This window comes from Perca flavescens, chromosome 20 (genome assembly GCF_004354835.1).
Source record: "Perca flavescens isolate YP-PL-M2 chromosome 20, PFLA_1.0, whole genome shotgun sequence".
Classification (NCBI taxonomy): Eukaryota; Metazoa; Chordata; class Actinopteri; order Perciformes; family Percidae; genus Perca; species Perca flavescens.
The window spans coordinates 4948476-4969398 of record NC_041350.1 but is presented as its reverse complement, the minus strand read 5'-3'; the positions used below and the strand labels follow the sequence as shown (position 1 = coordinate 4969398).

General features: G+C 41.2%; 1 protein-coding gene across 5 annotated transcripts in view; it reads left to right on the top strand.

Moving 5' to 3' along the window:
* rragd (ras-related GTP binding D) overlaps positions 1-18442 on the top strand; it is a 42582-nt gene extending 24140 nt beyond the window's left edge. For 2 of the 5 annotated variants that reach the window (XM_028564971.1, XM_028564974.1), the window contains exons 6-7: positions 12849-12997; positions 17988-18442. In XM_028564971.1, the coding sequence (XP_028420772.1) occupies positions 12849-12997; positions 17988-18139 (301 nt within the window). In that variant the 3' untranslated portion in view covers positions 18140-18442. Of the gene's footprint in view, positions 1-12848; positions 12998-15374; positions 15772-17987 lie in introns of those variants that run through there. The other 3 variants (XM_028564973.1, XM_028564972.1, XM_028564975.1) reach the window with 3 other exon arrangements.
* The last annotated feature ends 2481 nt before the right edge of the window (positions 18443-20923 follow it).

Here is a 20923-nt window from a genome sequence, read left to right as displayed (position 1 = left end):
CCAAAGACAGAGTGGTGATCGGTAGGATCTTACACGTAGTCCAGGACGACCTGTATGTCGATATCGGCGGAAAGTTCCAATAAGTTTGCCGGCGGCAGGCGGACGGAGAGAAGCTACAGCGGGGCAGCAGAGACCGTCTGCGGCTGCAGGATCTGGAGCTCAGTGCTCGTTAAAATTACATGTAACGCATAAATACATACAGAAATAAATAGTGGAGGAATGAGCCTGGACATTTCAGTCTGTTTTAAACTTCACCTTGAAGCAGAAACTCTTAGTTCAGAAGGGTGAAGTTTCCGTTTGGACTCAGATCTGTGAACCGATCATAATAAATATTCTTTGTATTAACACATTAATTAGTTTCTTTGTTTTGTAGTCGATAGTTCATCTTTTAGTTTACTTAAGTGGAAGCAGTATCAAGTGGAAGAATGGGACTATAAACCTAGGCTTACAGGCATGAGGCATTACATTTTGAACAAAGTAGATTATATTAATATCAAAAGCTTAATTGACCTTTGGAACGAATCACAAATATGGAGCTTTGATTTCAAAAAAGGTACTCCTGTTATACAGTATTTATGTTTACATTGTATTGTTATTTGAACAGCTGAGCATTTAATCATGAACCAGGTGAAGAAACCGGTTTATTATTTATTTGATTTTGCAACTGTCTCTATGAAACTACTTTTGACATGTCATATTTGATTTTGGCTTTGACTGAACATTTGCTCTCACTTTGCGGAAAAAAATATCGGGATATATATCGTATATCGATATTCAGCCAAAATATATCGGGATATGACTTTTGGTCCATATCGCCCAGCCCTATTATCAATGTGTGTATACTGTAATGTATATTAAAAAGATTGTATTAGAAAATGAAGAAAAACTGAAAAATAAGGGCACAACTTGTACTTTTTACAGTACATTTACGCAGGTTTGTATATTATATACAGAAAGTGTAGTGAAAGTATTACACCTTATCATTTTCAATAGTGCACAGATGTATCTGCATTTATGTCTTCAACCAGTCATCATGAGTATAGAAATCACTTAGATCTTAACAAAGCATCAGAGCCTTGAGATGTGGCAGTAGCTGTTGGATGGTGATATCATTGTCCTCGTCAAGGTGAAGTGTGCATGGTGTTCTGTGAGTGAATTTGCGTACTGGATATTATAGTATAACAGAGCTAAATGTGATGTTAAGCCCAAAGCACACTCTCTCTATCCCCCAGCAGATTCTCTCCAATCTGCTCTATATTCTCGCTTCAATTAGCACTCCAGCTGGGAGCATAATTACGTCCTAATCTAGATCTGTGAAGAACTTATATCAAGGTGTAAAGTCATAAATCCTTCTGCTGTGTGTCATACCTGTCACAGGGTCGTACAACTCCCCCGAAATACGTCAGATGTGCCATGGTGCAGAACAAAAACAGGGCCACACAAGCAGTAGAGTGAATTTGGACGCCTGCTTTGGGATCTTTTGGGTGTTACTGTTCCTCACTTGAAAAGGCGATCTCTGTAACTTTGGCTCCCCAGGATATGTCTTATTAAAATATATATATATATATATATATATATATATATATATATATATATATATATATATATGAAGCCAGGGCTGTGGGTCATAGAAGTCCAGATATTCTAATGCTTCAATAATAAGTTTCTCTTTGTCCATTGGGACAATGTGACCACAGATGAAAATGCCATCATGAGATGAGAGAAAGCATAGACTGTAAAAAAAAAAAAATGGAAGTAGCATCAGTGACGTACCCATTGGTTTATGGACTGCCGTTATGAAGCCTCAAGTTTGGCAATTTGGCCGTATTTTGAAGCCGGACGTGACGTTTTTTGACAAGAGGCCGGAGCTGTAGAGGATGATGCTGATGATCAGCCTTGATCACAACACAGAAATCCCACTTTCACTCTCACCTGTCATTATTTCAGTTGTTTCTGACATCAAAGGCAGCAGTAGGAGAACAATGTAGAGAGCAAATTCTCCCCATTGGGTGACATCAATTAGTCTCTCTGAAAGAGGTTTCAGTCTCCACCTCGATCAAATAAATAAAAGAAATGTCTGTAGAAGTTCCCCAACCTCTGTTTATATTACATTGGGTGTCTCAATTGTATGGACGCGGTTCTACATTTTGGCACCAAATATCGGTAACCTGAATGTGCCCCTTATGACTGGAGCTGTCAATCAAACTCTCAACAGTACCATGGGTTTGAAAGATGCAGACACACGGTGAGCATCCTGAACACAGCGGCTCAAGAGTAGTTAGCCAAGTTAGCAAACAAATCGTTTTCATGCTAACTTTAAGATGATTAACGCTGCAGAGTCGCCAAACAACTGCCGAGCTGCAAATACATATTGTGTCACACAATTTACAACCCAGTCTCACGGCAGTTCGTGTAAATGTCAACGTTATTCTTAATCTATTGATATGTGTTCACAGAGACGTTTTTTACGTGTAAATGTGACGTTATTTTTCTGGTGTTCACGGAGACGTTGTTTTACATGTAAATGTCACGTTATTTTCTCGGGGAAAGGACGCTCCATAAGCCGGGAGGCAGCCGCAAGGCGGCCCGCTGGGGAGGCGCCACAAAAACGGGATGGCGGAGGTTGGGTTTAGGAAAAACCTTACGGGGAAAGGACGTCTTAAATGCCGGGAGACGCGCCACAGTAACACGCGGGACAAAACGCCAAACAAAGCACCACACGCTGGACGCGATCCCCGCTCGCCCGGGTGAAAGTCCTGTGTTGTTTGACCCATCCACCACCCCGACCAACCTCCCTACGCGGATTTTCCGCTTTTTATATTACTCCCTACCATTTTCGTGCTGTGGCCACAAAATATGCTTCCCATTGAAATACATTACTTCACATTTTCGTGTTGTCCGCCATGTAAAAACCGACAAAAACGTCTCTGTGAACACGTATCAATAGATTACAATAACGTCACATTTACACGAACTGCTATGAGACCGGGCTGCAATTTAATGTACGGAGATGGCAGGCCTCAAAAAGACCATCTTAAAAAAAAGCCAGCTGTCAAAGAAAAGCATGCCGTGCTCGCCAAACCGGCCGCTTCCACGAGATTGACCAAAAGGTGTGTGTGCCTGTGTTTCTGTGTATTGAGCTTCTCAGCTACAGTAGAAGACAATGTCTAAGCTTACACACGTGAGGACAGAATCTAAGTAAGCAGCGTTTTTGGTTAACATTGGTTGGGATTGGGAACACACAGGCAAGTGTAATATAACCACCAAAACTGAATGACGTATGGTTACAATGCCTCCCCTGGGCCAGGTGGTCCTTGTTTGACCCATGTTTGTTATCGAGATAATAAGGGGAAGTGTGTGTGTTTGTGTGTGTGTGTGTGTGTGTGTGTGTGTGTGTGTGTGTGTGTGATTCACCTTAGGCATCACGTTTGGGGTTTTTAACTGAACTAGGCAACATATGGCCTGTAGTGAGTGAATATTTAACCCATCACAGCTGCGATGCGGAATCTGCAGCCGAGGGCACAAACAGGACTCCTGCTAATTTTGTATTGGATAGAGGTTGATGCCAGATGTCTGTGGATTATGTTCTCTTTGTAAACACGTACCATTTAGTTAACCGTAACTCCCCGATTAAGTAAGCCCTAATGATATTTGCACTAACCTGTTTCCTGGAATTGTTCCACATTAACATGTTCATTGGTACCAGTTGGGCCTGCTCACATAAATCCACTGATTGTTGTACAGAAGGCTGCCATCATTATCATGACAAAACAGCTGGGATGTGATCCTTAATTAGAGGCATTAGTGAATGGAGTCTTTTTTTACCTCATTTAATTATTGGACTCCTCTCTTGTGAGAAACCTGGCATGCTACATGCTTGGAAAGCTTAAATGTGACTAAAATATTCCTTTGCCAATTCTTTTGTCTGTAAAATACAATTATGTCTTTTTTTCTCTTTTTGACAACAAAAATGAATCCACATTTGACTAAACTCACATTAGTGATGCATGTTTTCTCTTCTTTGGATGTCTTGTCTTCTTTGTAGCCCTGAAACTATTCTAGGACTACATACGTCATCATGATTAGGCCAGTGGCCATGAAAACGTATGAGGGTGTTTTATTTATTTTGATAATTAGGGCCCGAGCGCCGACAGCGGCGAAGGCCCTATTGAAACTGAAGGAATTATTATTATTTTCCCGTCAAATGAATTGGCTTTTTGAGGGGCTTAATATATTCAAAAACTCACCAAATTTGGCGGTCGCATCAAGTCTGGTGAATATTTACGTATTTTAAGGGTTTCGGGAATAGGCGCACAAAAATGGCTTGCTAGCCCCCCTAGAAAGTTAAGAAAATTGAGCCCCTGCAGTGCGTTTAACGTAGACTCACGAAACTTGGTACACATATGTAACATGTCAAGATGTAAAAAAAAAAACTTCATTAGAGCCATACCCTAAACCCAACAGGAAGTCCGCCATTTTGAATTAAATGCTCAAAGTTAGTGCGATTTTGGCCATTTCCACATGTCGTACTTTAACGAACTCCTCCTAGAGATTTCATCCGATCAACTTCAAACTCGGTCTTTACCATCCCAACACCTTAACGATGAAAAGTTATTAAAAGAAAAACCTTTCGTCTGACGGTGTGGGCGTGGTGGCCATTTTGGGTGTTTAGCGATGAACAAAGAAGTTGTTGTAACTTGAGTGTACGTTGTCGTATCTGCCCGAAATTTCTCACGATTGACAAGGGTCCAGACCTGAGGACACCTACAGGCCAAAATTGACTTTTGGTCATAGCGCCCCCCGCTGGCAACATGAAATGTGCCTTATATGACAAACATCATCCGATTTGCATGAAACTCAGAATGTGTGGTCTACTTGTGATACTGAGCCGCCCCCTATAATATGACCACGCCCACTTACTCAGGCCACGCCCCCTTTCATAAAATTTGAACCGTTTAAGGTAGAGTCTTGTGTGAGGTGTCATCATAGACAGTATATAATGGACCAATAGACCCCGTTGCTCTGGACGGAGATCATTGAAGGCTATTAGAAGCACTTTTCCGGTGATCTCTTGCTTTACTGCGCAGCCTCCAACTGACAAAGACAATGTAAATGTGACGTGAGCAACGTGTCTGAAAGTTGTAAGTCTGCTGGTAACTGTGACAAGAGAAATCTCAATCATTCCCAATCTTACAGAGACGGAGAGTGTAGGTATATGTAAGGAGATAACATAAGCACAGACTAATTATTGCTAACTAACATGCTAGTTAACATTAGTAATTAAACCTAAACAGCTAATTTAAGTCGAAACTGCCTGCGAGCTTCTCCTTTACTATACGGTAATTCCTCTACTGTGCGACAGTAAGTCACTTGGTTATGACACAATCGTTAGCTTATTTTTACAAAAGCGTCTGCTACGGAGCTATAACGTGAGGTACAAGGTAATGGAGCCTTTTATACATTGTCGTGTTTCTTTAGAAATAAACAATGGACAAATAGAGTCTTTAAACGCTTCAGATGTAAAGTTATTCGCAGTCAAGTGACGTAAAAAAAAAATGGCGGTCAGTGTAATACTAACAAGAGGTGATCGCTTCGTAGCAACAAAATGGCGCCATCGGAGGTTCGCATCCTGAAGCGAAGCTTACCCCCTTGGGTGTCATTGAACTCAGCAGAGAGTTCCGTCTTTATTGGTGATGGTTTGCCCCGCCCCCTATGCATAAGCCACGCCCCCTTTCATAACATTTGAACCGTTTAAGGTATACCCTTGTGTGAGGTATCATTGAACTCAGCAGAGACTTCCTTCTTCATTGGTGATGGTTTGGCCCGCCCCCTATGTTCAAGCCACGCCCCCTTTTATTACTAATGGCCCGATTGATGTAAACACTTGTGTGAGGTATCATTGAACTCAGCAGAGACTTCCTTCTTCATTGGTGATGGTTGGACCCGCCCCCTATGTTTTAGCCACGCCCCCTTTCACAGCTAATGAACCGTATGACGTAGAGTCTTGTGTGAGGTATCATTGAACTCGCAAATGCACGGTCGCAAGGAGCGCCGTCCGCCGGTAACCCCAACGCGCGCAGAGGCGCGATGGCCCGTCCATCGCTGCTCGCAGCTTTAATTGTTTCTATTATTATTATTTTCCCGTCAAATTAATTGGCTTTTTGAGGGGCTCAATATATTCAAGAACTTACCAAATTTGGTGGTCGCATCAAGTCTGGGGAAAATGTATGTATTTTATGGGTTTCGGGAAAATGCGCACGAAAATGGCTCACTAGCGCCCATTTTGAGTGTTTAGCGATGAACAAAGAAGTTGTTGTAACTTGAGTGTACGTCGTCGTATCTGCCCAAAATTTCTCACGAATCACAAGAGTCCAGGCCTGAAGACACCTACAGGCCAAAATTATCTTTTGGTGATAGCGCCCCCTGCTGGCAACAGGAAATGCGCCTTATATGACAAACATCACCCGATTTACATGAAACTTATAATGTGTGCTCCCAGCAGAGTCACTGCCCATCTTGCACCACAGGCTGGAAACCGCCTCTCCTCATTAAAAAACTAAACGAATTTAGAGTCATACTGAACATGCTATTTAATAGAGGTTCGACCGATTCTGGCTTGTCCGGGCCGATACTGATACCAATTATTATTAGCAAATGATACCGATAACCGATATTTGGAACCAATACAGTATGCATTTACAGTTAAAAATTAAAATATTTTCGTCAAAATTAACATTTTGAATGGTACAAACTCCAACACAAAAGTTAGTTTTAATGCTTTAAGCAATAATTTAATAGAACTGAAAGTTTAAACATAATACGCAGTCAATTTAAAAAAATACATAAAACGAAAATAGCTTCCTGAAGTTTTAACGTGCTATCAGTTTGTGTTGCAGACTGCTTACAGAGCTGTAGCTGAGCCAAAATAGTGCACTTTATAGTTAATTAACTGTAATGGTTATCATCAGTAAAATAAAACACAGATGCACATTATCTGCAAATTTCCAAATATCGGCCACGATGATAGGCCAGGCCGATAATTGGTTGATCCCTACTATTTAATGCCATTTTTTGCATGAGGGCATGCTTACAATTTTTGTTAACATCTGTCTCCTGTTTGTGTGGACTTTACATGCACTCGTATGTTCTTTAGAGAAAATGTCAAACGAATGTGATGTAATCCATTCAAAGGAGATGTGGAAATGGAGTTACTGCTGTTTATGTGACAACATGTACGCAGATGGAACAGTAGTAGCAGATAATGTCTTGATTTTCTCATTGCTGTTTGAAGTTGGGGATTGCGGAGAGTAGACTCAAAATGAATACAAGCCACGAACGTAAACAGCACAGATGATATCAGGTGCTTTCTCCACAGCAGAAAACAGGACTTGCAAATGAGGTTGTCTTATCTGAGTTCTGACCCAGTTTTAGAATTCCTATTTATCTGTTCTGAGTTTTCCTGATGCTACGTTTTCACATACACTTTCAATCATTTTGGCCATTTGTAAATCTGTAAATGATGAAAGGGCCATACAAATTAACTTGGCCATTTATTTGGCTTTTGAGGCTTCTTTGGAATCAAAGAGTTGATGCTACAGCATATGTATACTGTGAAATGAAAAGTCCCGGTCTCGGTTCAAAAAGAGAAGAAAACCTGAATATATATAAACCAGGAAGACCCATTTGTATTTATCAGATCTTGTTTGCTTTCTTTGTGACAAAGAAGCTAAAAAGAACAGCATGTTCTCTCTGTCCAGTGATCAGTTTCTCTCTGTGTCCTTCTGCTCTGCTTGTTTAAATTCTCAGACTCCTATCTGCCTTTAAACCGCTGCCATCACTGCTTCCATTTCCCTCTCAGTCTCTTCCCTTTCAACCTTATTTTCTACATTTTGAAATGTAGGCTGTGTGGCTGAATACTAAAATCCGGTCTGTGTGCTTGCTTGCTGCAACGGCACACTGATGGGCAAATTCACAACGAATGGATATGACCTAAATGTATATCACAGTATTGTATTTGTTTTTTTGCAGTAACGGTATTATATCACAGTAGTACAACATTTAAAAGTTATACTCCACTTAAAACATGATTCTACTGCTCTTCATTCTATTATCAATGCAAGGCAAGGCGGCTTTATTTGTAGAGCACATTTCAGCAACATGGCAATTCAAAGTGCTCTACATAAAACATTAAAGAGCATTTAAAACATGTGTTATAAAAACAGCCAAAATAGAATAAGACAGGTATAAAATAAAAGTGTACAAATGTAAGGGAACATATCTTAAAGAAATAATTATTTTTATTGTTTATTGGCTCCTAATTAGAATAAGAAGGAGGTACAGGCCTACATGTGTTTTGGTAGGAGTAGCCTATCCCATAATGTAGCTTAATTGGTAAATGTAATGTGATTTATCTCATAGTTAGGCTATTAGTAACAGCAATGCAGTTGTTTTGAGTTGTGAGTGAACTGTATTGAGCAACCTAAATCTGAGCAATAAAGAATATTAGATTTCTTTTCTTCACGTTTACTGTTTTATTATATCTTATATATAACTTTTGTCACCTCTGAAACAAAGTTGCCACAGCTTTTGCGATCTGACATAACACAAACATACCAGCAAAACTGGGTATTACATTAAACTTTAATCTACATCTTTGAAGAAACTAAAAGCCAACATAACCTTTTGCATCTTTCCTCATTTAATGAAGAGAAGAGTCAAGAGAGTTTGAAAATAACACTTTTCCTCTCGATGTTTGTCTTGCTAAAAGAAGAGTACAACCTGTGTGGTTGTGACATAGATCATGTTGTGTTGTGGCAAGCAGATGTCTCTTGTGTGTGTTTATCTCGGTAATTACTTATTGCAAAATCTGTGTTGTGGCAGAACGTGACACAGGTGACAGTGACGAAAGCGCTACAGTACGCCGCCCACACCTGAAGTGCTGCCGCAGGCAGCAGTATGATTTCCACATTACTTGCAACCTCTATCCGCCCTGTCTCAAGTCTTATTCACAAAAGATATTGCCCTGATGATATTACAGCGTTAACACGGCCATTACGTTTTGCATCGGATTGCAATTATCCATGTGGCTTGTCTCCTGTCAGTTGATTGCCCCGTTTGGTCATCTATATTTATTTATTTATTTATGTATATATATATACTCTTTCACGCGTGTACTCCAGGGTTCTTCCTGCATATAGGAATTTTTGGCGCCTCCCAAAGTGGTTTTAGCCATTCCCAAAGGACCACCAGTGCAAAAATGATAAGAATTGAGAAAAAATAGTAATTCAGATCTTCTCTAAGTGTGTTTATCAGCAATTTACCCAACAACTGTTGAACAAGCAGAACATAAACATGAATAGGAGCACTTTTACCATCGAGAGTCGGGCTGTACCGGACTCTTGAGGATTTTAACAGTAGTATTTAAATATTCACATTATTTTTTTAAGCAGTTTTGTTAATTGGGGTTTTATTTATTGAAGCATAATAGGCATTTTTGTTTATCAAATTGTCAGAAAAAAAGATAGATTTCTGTCAAATAAGCTAACACAGAATCATTGTCTTTACTGTACGCAAACCGATCATGCTTGCTGTTGTGTGTAGGATTCTCGTAGGGTACAGATTTGATCATTGGCAAATTATCAAAGATGTTTTATCAATATTAATAAAGTTATGAATATGGTTATTAATAACTTTATCAAATCGACAAACAATCAAAAACGGGGCACCACCCTGCAAGTCAGGGACCAATAATCAAACTGTGGAACAGTCTCATTTCTGTGAATATCCTTTAAAAGGAAATAAAGGAAGGGGTGAATCCAAGCAACGGACCTGATTGATCAGCAATTATTACAACAAATACACAAATAATCACAAGCAACTGCTAATTAAGCATAATAAGATTTATTAACGTCACAATTATCGGTGGCCAATCAATAATCCTTCACTAATAAACTCATATACCTTTTTACAATATCACAACCAAAAACAAAGCAAAACAAAGCAGCATGTGTCATGGACACGTCTGTGGGTGTGGGTGTGTGTGTGTGTGAGAGAGGAGGGGCATGTCGACATGTATTTCTAACACAAAACAACTCCAAAAATGGCTACTCCTGTGAGCTGCACAAAACTATTTGGCCTCAAGAGGGCGGTAGTGGTGCTGCGTGCACGAGGAGGGGCTGAAGAAGCCGGGGGTTGCTAGGCAACGCGCACGCTTAGTCGGTATGGTAGCTAGTTCCTGTGTTAGCTCTGTCCGAACGTAAGCAGATTCCACGTGTGAAGCTAGCCTGCAGCGTTAGCTCGGGAGCTACGCGGCTAGCCTGTGGGTGTGTGTGTGTGTGTGTTAGAGAGAGAAGACAGAGAAGAAGAATAAAGAAAAAAAAGGGGGCACTCTGATCTTTCGTTATCGATAATGACCCAGTTCCCCTCAGCCACTCAGGTCTGGGCTAACGTGTGGTTTAGGACAGACTGAGACTTTGTTTTGCTGAGGAGAACGTCACTATAACTAATTCAGTGACTAACAGCTGATTTTCGCGATTCTATCGCAGAGAGTAACTAAACTCCTGAAAGGAGTGATTTAAGCAGGTAGCGATTACGGTTATACCCAGCTACTTAACACAACATAAATCAACGAGTATAGTGATCAATTTATACATTCACAGCACAGATTAATAATCACATATGGACCAGTACATGATTAAATCAGATCACATTAATGGCAACAAGTGGTAGCGAACCCTTTGCTCATTAATAACAAAACAAAACGCACTAGTTCTAATATCTGCCCAGAACTGTGTAAGCCTCTTACTGTGTGCGTTGTTTGTCAGTTAAAACTCTTGCCAGAGTTTAACGATCCGTTTAAATCCCGAAGCAGAGGGGACAAGACGTAATCCAGGTCGACCAAACAAGAAACAGGACGCCGTCCTTTTCTTGAATCCAGGCTGATTAAACCCGCTGCAGATGAGGGAATACTTCGGCCAGTATTTCCTCGGATCCCCTTTATATCAGACCGATATAAAGTTGTCCCAGCTCAAATCTCGACCAGCGAGGTGATGCTGGCTAACTAATCCGGACCAGTGCCTCCTTTCAGCAACCGGGGGTTACCGTGAAAAAGCAAAGAAACACAAACGCAGACAGCTTTTATCCTTCCTCCACCTCCTAGTGGCGGGGTGGTGCATTCAAGGACCCGACGACCAATGGGAAAACTGCAACCTGGTCACAGGTGTGAAGCAGTTCTTTGTCTCACCACCAGTCTGCCTTGCCGTCCTCGTGTTTGAATGCACTTTCTCCATCTTGTGAAGTGGCGGCTTGTAGGAGTTTGGTGAAACTGGCTTTGGGATTCACATGTAGGCCAAGATCCTTTGTCTTGCCTCCCCTGTGTCTCACCAGTCAACTCAATCTGAGCCAAATCACTGTTTAACCAGCTTCTTGGTCCCCAACATGTGCATAGCCGATTTTGAGTCAGGAAAACCCTGTACTCCTGTAGTATTCCACCTAATCCTGTAACTGCGGTGTTTGGAGTGGCTCCAGAGGGAATTTACCTTTCAATTTCCTGATCTAACTCCCTTGCATTTAATTCCCTCCTGGCCCATCGGCTCATTCTTTTTAAATGGAAGGATCAGGTACTTCCTTCAAATGCTTGGTGGATCAGAGAAGTAGTAGCTCATTTAATATAGAGGAGATAAGATATTGTGGTCAGCAGTAAAAATACTAATGACATGGCAATCCTTCCTGGATTACTTCAACCGCCTACCATGCACCAGTGTGACTGATTAAGGTCCCTAATTTTACCTGTGAGTGTTTCCTGAAACAAGTGAAAATGTTGCCTCAATAGAAATCCTCCCTGTCTTTGAAACAGGGACAGAGTTATATGGGAGATGATGCTAGCAGTGCCATCAGCTCAGAACTGGCAGAAACTAGTGGGACCCAAACACCCATCTACTGTCCAGAGAAGTCTGGCCAGAAGTGGTCTCCATGGAAGAGTTGCAGCCAAAAAGCCATACCTCCGACATTGAAACAAGGCCAAGCGACTCAACTATGCACGAAAACATAGGAACTGGGGTGCAGAAAAATGGCAGCAGGTGCGCTGGACTGATGAGTCAAAATGTGAAATATTTGGCTGTAGCAGAAGTCAGGTTGTTCGACGAAGGGCCGGAAAGCGGTACAATAATGAGTGTCTGCAGGCAACAGTGAAACATGATGGAGTTTCCTTGCAAGTCTGGGGCTGCATTTCTGCAAATGGAGTTGGAGATTTGGTCAGGATTAATGGTGTCCTCAATGCTGAGAAATACAGGCAGATACTTATCCATCATGCAATACCATAAGGGAGGCGTATGATTGGCCCCAAATTTATTCTGCAGCAGGACCATGACCCCAAACATACAGCCAAAGTCATTAAGAACTGTCTTCAGCATAAAGAATCCTGGAAGTGATGGCATGGCCCCCATAGAGCCCTGATCTCAGCATAATGAAGAGACAGAAGGATTTGAGGAAGCCTACATCCACAGAAGATCTGTGGTTAGTTCTCCAAGATGTTTGGAATAACCTACCTGCCGAGTTCCTTCAAAAACCTTTTTTTTTGTGTGCAAGTGTACCTAGAAGAATTTATGCTGTCTTGAAGGCAAAGGGTGGTCACACCAAATATTGATTTGATTTAGATTTCTCTTCTGTTCATTCACTGCATTTTGTTAATTGATGAAAATAAACTATTAACACTTCCACTTTTGAAAGCATTCTTAGTTTACAGCATTTTTTCATACCTGCCTAAAACTGTTGCACAGTACTGTATACGTGCAGCCCTAGTTGATGCATTATTTTTCAGACAAAATGTTTTTCTGTCTTCTCTCCTTCAGCATGAGTGACAGTGAAGCTGGTTTACCCTATGACGAGGAGTCTATGGCCATCATCCACCTGAACAACACTACAGTCATGTACCTGAAGGAGGTCACCAAGTTCCTCGCCATGGTCTGCTTCCTCCGCAAGGAAAGCTTTGAGAGAAAAGGTCAATACATTTACGTGCGCGTTAGAAACTCGCAGCATGCATCAACAATCATTCACCATGCCCTCCTGTACTTGAGCTCAGCACTTGATATAGAAAAGATGTGAAAAGATGTGATTCTTTGATAAAAAGTCCAAGGGTCAAGCTTATGTAATGGATATAAAAATAAAGAGGAATTATCCTTCTGGGAGTGAAAAAAGGCAGAGAAAAAAGGAGGATGAGGAGAAAAGAAAACAAGACAGTGGTAAGTAGAGCAGATAACGAAGATTACGTTGTGTAACAGTAACTGTCTGAATGCTGTCATTTAGCCTTAACTATGGGTGAGACGCTTGCATAACTTTAGCTAGCTAGCATTAACGTTAGAGTAATGGCGTTTATTCTTTCACGTTTTTGTTAACTACTTAACCCAGCAAGCAGTCCGGAGCTATGGCTGCTAGGTCCCCAGGGGACTGCAGCAGCAGCAGCCTGAAGTGCGTGAAAAAAAAAAAATCTTGCGCTCATTACTTTAATGAGCTTGTTCGCTCCGAGGAGCTATCCATGTAAAACGGCTCAGGCCTCGCTTTTAACTGTGCGTGCAATCTGTCGGTCTTTTCAGACAACATACCCAAGGTTACAGTTTCTACCAGCGTTGGCTAAAAGACAACACATACAAAACTAATCACGTATGAATGTGGATGAAACAGTTTTCCTTTTTAATGATATGAAGCAGGTTGGAAGTAACCTGACTCCGCCAGATGGATTGCTTCGCATTTGCTGGGCCTATCCATCTGGGAACTTTCCGTTGGAGAACTTTTGGGAAGGGGCGGAAATACTGGTTAGCTGATTGGATGAACCATCTGTCTATCACCTATGTTGGTGATAGACGGGCCAAATCAACCAATCAGATCCACGAAGCGTATGAAAATACAACCACAAGCCCGCCCCTGCTGATGCAGGCAAAGCATAGCTCGTTAGCTCAGCATGCAAGCAACATGTCGGTAAAGGAGATTTTCCGTTTGTGTAACGAGAATTTAGGAATAAAAGTCACCATTTCAGGTTCCCGGACCATATTCCAAAAGAAGGATCCAAGAGAAAAAAAGCATTAGCGAGCGGCTAACAGAATTAGGGCTACCGCTGTCTGAAAATACTGGTTAGCTGATTGGATAAACCATCTGTCTATCACCACCTAACCCACCTCAAAACCAACGCTGATTGGCTCGGTTGTTTGGCTAACAGCTCCAAATTTTCTCTGCCTCAAGACGCCAGACTGATCTGCGAGTGGAAAACTGGAGCTCGCCAGATCAGGACGGTCTCACGAGGCTAGGTTGGAAGTGCTTAAAGTTAGGCAGAAACCATTGTGATAAGCTTAAAAAGCTTAAAAAAAGGCACCCGGAAAGTCCTGAATTTGACTTTGCAAAAAATATAACGTTAAACGTTTGTAGTTATTCATCATCAAAATCTGTATTGCCCTTCACAAACTTGTCCTTTTTCATGAATATTGACCACCACCATCAATTCCAAGTATTCCTATTGGCTTGAATTCTTTTTTTAATTTGCGCTTGCATGAACTGGGGTAGACGCTCCATATTCATGCGCCATCTTGAAATACGTTGGCCGGTAATGGACATACAGGACACACTGCTCCACCTTTCACCTTTTCACTGTCACATGATAAACTCCCAGGTGCTGCTAATGCTGCTAATGGGTATCGTAGCTTCCCGGCCCCCGGCAACTTTGAAGAAGGAAACATGGAGGACCACACGTATTAACAATCCAAAATTTCAGGAACAGGAGTCTTCTTCTTCTTCGCCCAGAATAAGAAAACGGATATTGAAAAGAGCAAGAGACCGGCGTCATCAGAAAAAAAAAGAGTGAACAATGGAGCTGCTTTGGACACACACACCAAATCCCAACTAGTTAATTATCCTCTGGACCGCTGCAGTCTCCTTTTCTTTCTGTCTCTTTTCCGTCTGGTGGCGCGCGTGCCCGCTGGCGGTGTGAAGCGTGCGTACGCGCCACTGTCTGGCAGGCACTCCCACCATAGATACATATACTGACAACCACGGCTGATAGACGGCCTTTTGTACACCTTCACTTTTTGAAGCGTGAAGGCTACCCTAGCTGTAATACGTACTTTGAACTGTGTGGCGAGAGAGAGTTGATTGCGATATATGATCTCAGTGCTAGATGGGAGAAATTCCCACACATTGGACCTTTAAGAACCCAGTGAAAGCTTCATCCGAGTTAAGCTATGAATGCTATGACAGCTATAAATAATGAAAGCTATGTCCGAGGAGAACATTTCATTCTAATTCTAACGTGAAAGCATTTTCAATTGACTTTATTAACATGCTACTATGATAAGTATCATACACTATATCACTTTCTTATCTCTCCTCAGGATCATTATTGGAAGTTTCTTACAGCAGCGAAAGCGTATAAAGTCCCGTCGCCAAATGCAGCGGATTATTAAAACTGTAAGTTACAAAATCCATTATTAATTATTAAGAGAGCGAAATGTGCAAAGGTCCTTGGATCTGGAGGACATAGTGGCAGCATTTGCCACAGGCAAGGCCCGAAAGCAGCATTTGAAGAGTTGAAAACATAAAAGTGATGAACACTGGTTTAACACAGTAACATGAGCCAACACTTAAAAATATTCTGCACTATGTATAGCTATTTATCCATTACTCTGCACTTTCTTCTGTGACCTATGCAATATGCCATTTTATTTTCATCTGTATATTCATCTGTATATCTGTATATGTTCTTGGCACCTGTATAAAGAAGTGTTTATAGTGTACATTTTACCATTATCACTCTTATTTTTCTATTTTTTGTGTATTTTTTTATTTTCTATTATATTTTTTGTGTATTTTTCTATTCTATTTATATTTATTGTGTATTTTTCTTTTTTGTTGTGTTGCATTTGAGCTGCTGCGACCAGTGAATTTCCCCAGTGTGGAATCAATAAAGTCTATCTTATCTTTTGAGGGGCCCCCTTGGAATTTTTGCCTAGAATCACCACTGATTGAACTCTGCCCATACCGGGGATCTGCCGTGCCTACTTGCTGTGAGGCAGCAGTGTTAACCACTGAGCCACCGTGCCACCCTTATATGTAATGTAACACTCTTTATTCCAAGGCCTTTGATAGCTTCATCAAAATGTATTAGCGCTCTGTAATTAAACTGAAACTTTGTATTCATTATTTACGTACGTGTTGTCTATTTTATTTAATTCTACTTTCATTGATTTAATCTAACTTGTTCCTCACAGATGCACAGTAAATCACCAGGGATACTGTACAAATAAACATGTCATCTTGTCTCAACTGGCCTAAATCAACCTGAATAACTTCAATACAGGTGATTATGGTTCTGTAGAAAGCAGATAAAGCAAGCACACTTCGGCGGTTGTGTGTGTATCTTCGGCTTCTGTTCCACAGAGTGCTTTAAAATTATGGAGCACTCAGGTCAGCTGCTGGGAGCTGCCCTGGATCAGCGGGGGGGGGGTTAACCGCCTCACTGAAGGGTGCTTATCCACTGGCGGTGGATGGATTTAAAGGCCGTTGCTTGTTCACTCCGAACATTTTCATACAGGCTGCTTCAATTCTTTGGTCCCAGGTTGACTCTAACCTCTGCAGCATTCAGTGACTGCATTGAGCTTTCTTTGGGAACAGAATATCAGGGTCAGTGGTTTGTTTGTAGCGGCCAAATTGAATTCAAACCCACAATGTCCACAGTGCATAAGGATGAAAAGAGATAGACATAGATAAAACATGTCAGCCAAATGAATCGGAGTGGCTCAGCAGGTATGAAGCCATATCCCTTTGATGTCCTGAACGAACGATCTCCTGTTTACTGTGGTAATTATTTTTGCACGAGTACATGTTTAGTTCAGCGGTGTGGTGGAGTAGTCACTTTGAAGTCTGATGTATTTCTCTCAGGCTACAACGAACGGTCTCGCTACAAATGGAAAAAAGACAAGTGCGCCGCTTCACCGTCTCCACTTAAAATTAGTTTCTGGCTTCACAGAGACCGGTTTTGCTGGTTTACTCGGCGACACTGGAGTTGCATATTCAAAAGATCTCACTCAGGTTTCAAAGGTTTTCGTTTGCAGCCCCCACCAAAACACCGTTGTTATGTAAACCTCTTGGTTCATATGGCCGTTTTCAGACCTGCCTTGTTGAGTTCTGTTGAATCAAACACTGGAGCATTTACCCCCTTGGTTCGCTTGGTTTGGGCTGGTGTGAACACGGCAACCGCACTCGGGTGCAGACCAAAACAACTGGGCTGACATCACCTGGAGGAAGGGGTCTTGTTCCGGTTAAAAAAACAAACTGTTGTATGCTTTGGTACGGTTAGTTTTTGGTAACTACGTGATCCGACCCAACTACCAGGTGTACGCCTGAAGTTTGAGCTAAACGGCTAGTGTAGTCAGGTCTGCTTTGCAGTCTGCGACGCAGCATCTCCGTGGTCAAACCAAGCGGCAACCTTCGGTGCAGAAAAATGTACGCGGAAGTGACGAAAACTGCACTTCATCAAGTGGCCATTTGATGTTGGCTCCAAAAGGGAGTCAGTTTTTCATCTTTGGAAATATGTGACGGCCTGGTGGCCTGCTATTCATCCGTAGGAAATTTTATTTATCAGTGCAACATCAGCAGCTCGATTCACATTCTCAGCCAAACAGTGGCCAAACAGTAGCCGTAATCGTTTTTATACCGCAGATTTTTTGTGGGAAAGATGTTAAAAGTGGGAGGGGCACAAACAGGATTTTGAAAATCTCACCCTCATCCCTTGTGGAAATTACTCCTCACTTTCACCCTTTAGTATAACTAATCATGACTGGTTACTGATTCCACACAACAAGATATGTTGAGTTACCCTTCAATGCTTGTATCTAATTTCTGGATTATGGTGGAACTTTATTGGCTTTTATGTTTCTGAAAGTATATTCCGTCATCAGCTGTCTGACCTGTAATAGACGTGACCGTCTTCTCTCTGTCCCTCACAGGACTGATTGACTACAATTTCCACTGCTTCAAGCAAGCCATCCAGGAGGTTTTTGATGTCCGAGTAAAGGTTCAACAGAATCGTAAACTTCTCAGTCAGAGGAGGCGGAGCAAACTGACTATGGCCAATGGAGAGCTCGGCAACGCCCACTGAGGACTGATGACGTCACATCAGACAGCCAAATGTGCCTGAGCTGCCCCCCCGACAAATCCATGAGATTCTGTCCTCATTCAGAGGGGCACATCAGATTTTTTTTTATGTTGCTGGGAGTCGTTCAGTCTGTTCAATCCACACTGACTCCGACCGCCATCGTCTCTGTTAACACATTCTCAGTCCCATTGCGTCAAAAAGCCACGCTCGATCAGGTGCTTTTGGCGTTTGGAATTAACGCAAAAAGTCTCCTTTACAGTCCTTCCAGAAAAACGCGATTATGCGATCGCATAATTCAATGCATAATCAGCCAAAGTCTGCATATTTATGCGGGGGCCGCATTTTTTCAAATATGCTGCACTTTCGCCGCATAAATTGCAGAGTTCCGTGCAAAATATGTGGGGCTTGCATGATTTCATAATCCCCCATTTTCTTTGCAAAAAAGTCACATGTATGTACAAGAGCAGCCATTTTCCCCTGTTGCCATGGGAAGGTTATGAAGTGACGTAATTACGCGACGTGAACATCATCGAAAAGCAGGGTGTTGGGAGAATCACATTTTTTTTCTCTTTTTCATTAAACCACAGTTTTTGCAAGTTCCCGCGGTTTTTACAATTTCAGCGCATAAAATTGCATAAATATCCCGCATATTCCATCACATTTTTTAAGAAAACGTGCTGCATAATCAAGGATTTCTGCCCGTAACAATCACAAAAAAACTGAGCATTTTTCTGGAAGGACTGCCTTTAGCATTATGTTATTATACTTAGTTGGGACTCTTGGCGTCACTATTTGACGCTCTGGGTCAGGACATATGTTGAACTGACACGCGGCACAAGAACGGGACAGTTAGGTTTAGTAAAATATCGTGGGTGGGGTTACAAAATGTATGTTTCAGGGACGTAGGGAACAAGAACGGGACACAAACCCCAGTCTCCTGGGAGAAAGTCTTGTGTTGTTTGACACATCTACCACTCCAACCTGCCTCGTTATGCGTATTTTCGGCCTTTCATACTACTCGCTACCATTGTCGCTCCTAATACTACGTCATCTTACAGCACCGCGGTGCCCGGTGCGTCCCATACAGACGCTAAAGGGTGATTTTCGCGCTGGTATCCGGCGCTGAGAGCCACTGACCAAGCGTCTGTATTTTATAAGTTGGGAGTGAGAGCAGGTCCTCTCTGTACTAGAGCTGGGCGATTTGTTTCCCTAAAAAAATCTGCGTTTTTTTTATAAAAAATTCGATTTTCGATTCGATTTCCCCCCCCCTTCCATTTAAAACAAAATAACTGCGAACAGTAAATATATTTTAAAAATATATATTTATTGTATTTAATTAAAGTGCATCAACATAAACAAAATTGCAAAGGCAAACCCTTTCTCTAAGTGAAAAGTCACTATACAGTCGAAACATCGATTTTTTTGAAAATATGAATCGATTTGACCTACCAACTCGATTTTTAAATCAAATCGATTTTTTTCTCAGCCCTACTCTGCTCTCAGAAGCAGTTTGTCTGTCAGCAGCAGAGACGACAAACTGACGTCCGCCAGGCTGACTAGATTTACCGGCCCAAACCTTTTTTTGAATAGGCCCCATATGAAGTATACTGTACAGGAAGATTCATTGGACCTAATTCACTAATATATTCATGAGTTTTTTTTCTCAAAAATGTTCTTAAAAAAGGTCCTAAAACAAGTCCAGGCCCTGTAGTGACGTGTGCCTCAGAGTCAGTGTGGGACAATCCTGTTTGTTCCCCTCCCACTTCGGAAATCTTAAATATTTGTTTACCACAAAAATGGCTGGTATAAAAACGATTACCCTTGCTGGGTAGCCAGCCGTCAGATACTGGCTAAGAATGTGAAGTGAGCTGCTGATGTTGCTCTGATATACTCAGTGGTGGAATGTAACTAAGTACATTTACTCAAGTACTGTACTGAAGTACAAATTTCGAGGCACTTGTACTTTACTTGAGTCTTTTCTTTTCACGCCACTTTCTACTTCTACTCTGCTACATTTCAGAGAGAAATACTGTACTTTTTACTGCACTAAAATGTTCTGGCATTTTTAGATACTAGTTACTTTACAAATTAGTATTTTTTCACACAAAACACATGTAGTTTATGAAATATGATGTTTATTATAAATGAAACTACCCAACAATATACAGCAACAGTTTTAACTGTTTCCCGTTTCTATATAGTGAGGATTTTTCTGCGTTGAGTACTCTAACTTTAATACTATAAGTACATTTTCCTGATGATACTTACATACTTTTACTTAAGGAACATTTTCAATGCAGGACTTTCATTTGTAACAGAGTATATTTTACAGTGTGGTATTAGTACTTTTTGTTAAGGAAAGAATCTGAATACTTCTTCCACCACTGGATATACTCCATTACTATTTATTTTGTTCACCTACATCTTAGTAATACTTACAGCCACAATTACCTGCTATTTTTTTCTGCTAACTCACCAGTGTTCCCATAATTGAAATCCCGTCCGGATCAACAATCTTGTATTTTAAACTAGATGCTGAGTTTTCACCACTGGAGCTAGATCTGCTTGTTCTTCTACCTTTATTTATTTTCAGCTCAGTGTGAAAATTGACTTTTTTGTAAAATGAAATTAAAAAAAAGAAATAAGTAGGAATTCTAAACTGTTTTCAGCTGAGGTACTGGTATTCTCTTTTGTGCCCCATTTCTTTTAGTCCATATACAGTAGGTTTACATTTCTGTGTGCAACGGTACCCATGGATAAACGGACAACTAAAAAAAAAAGATCATT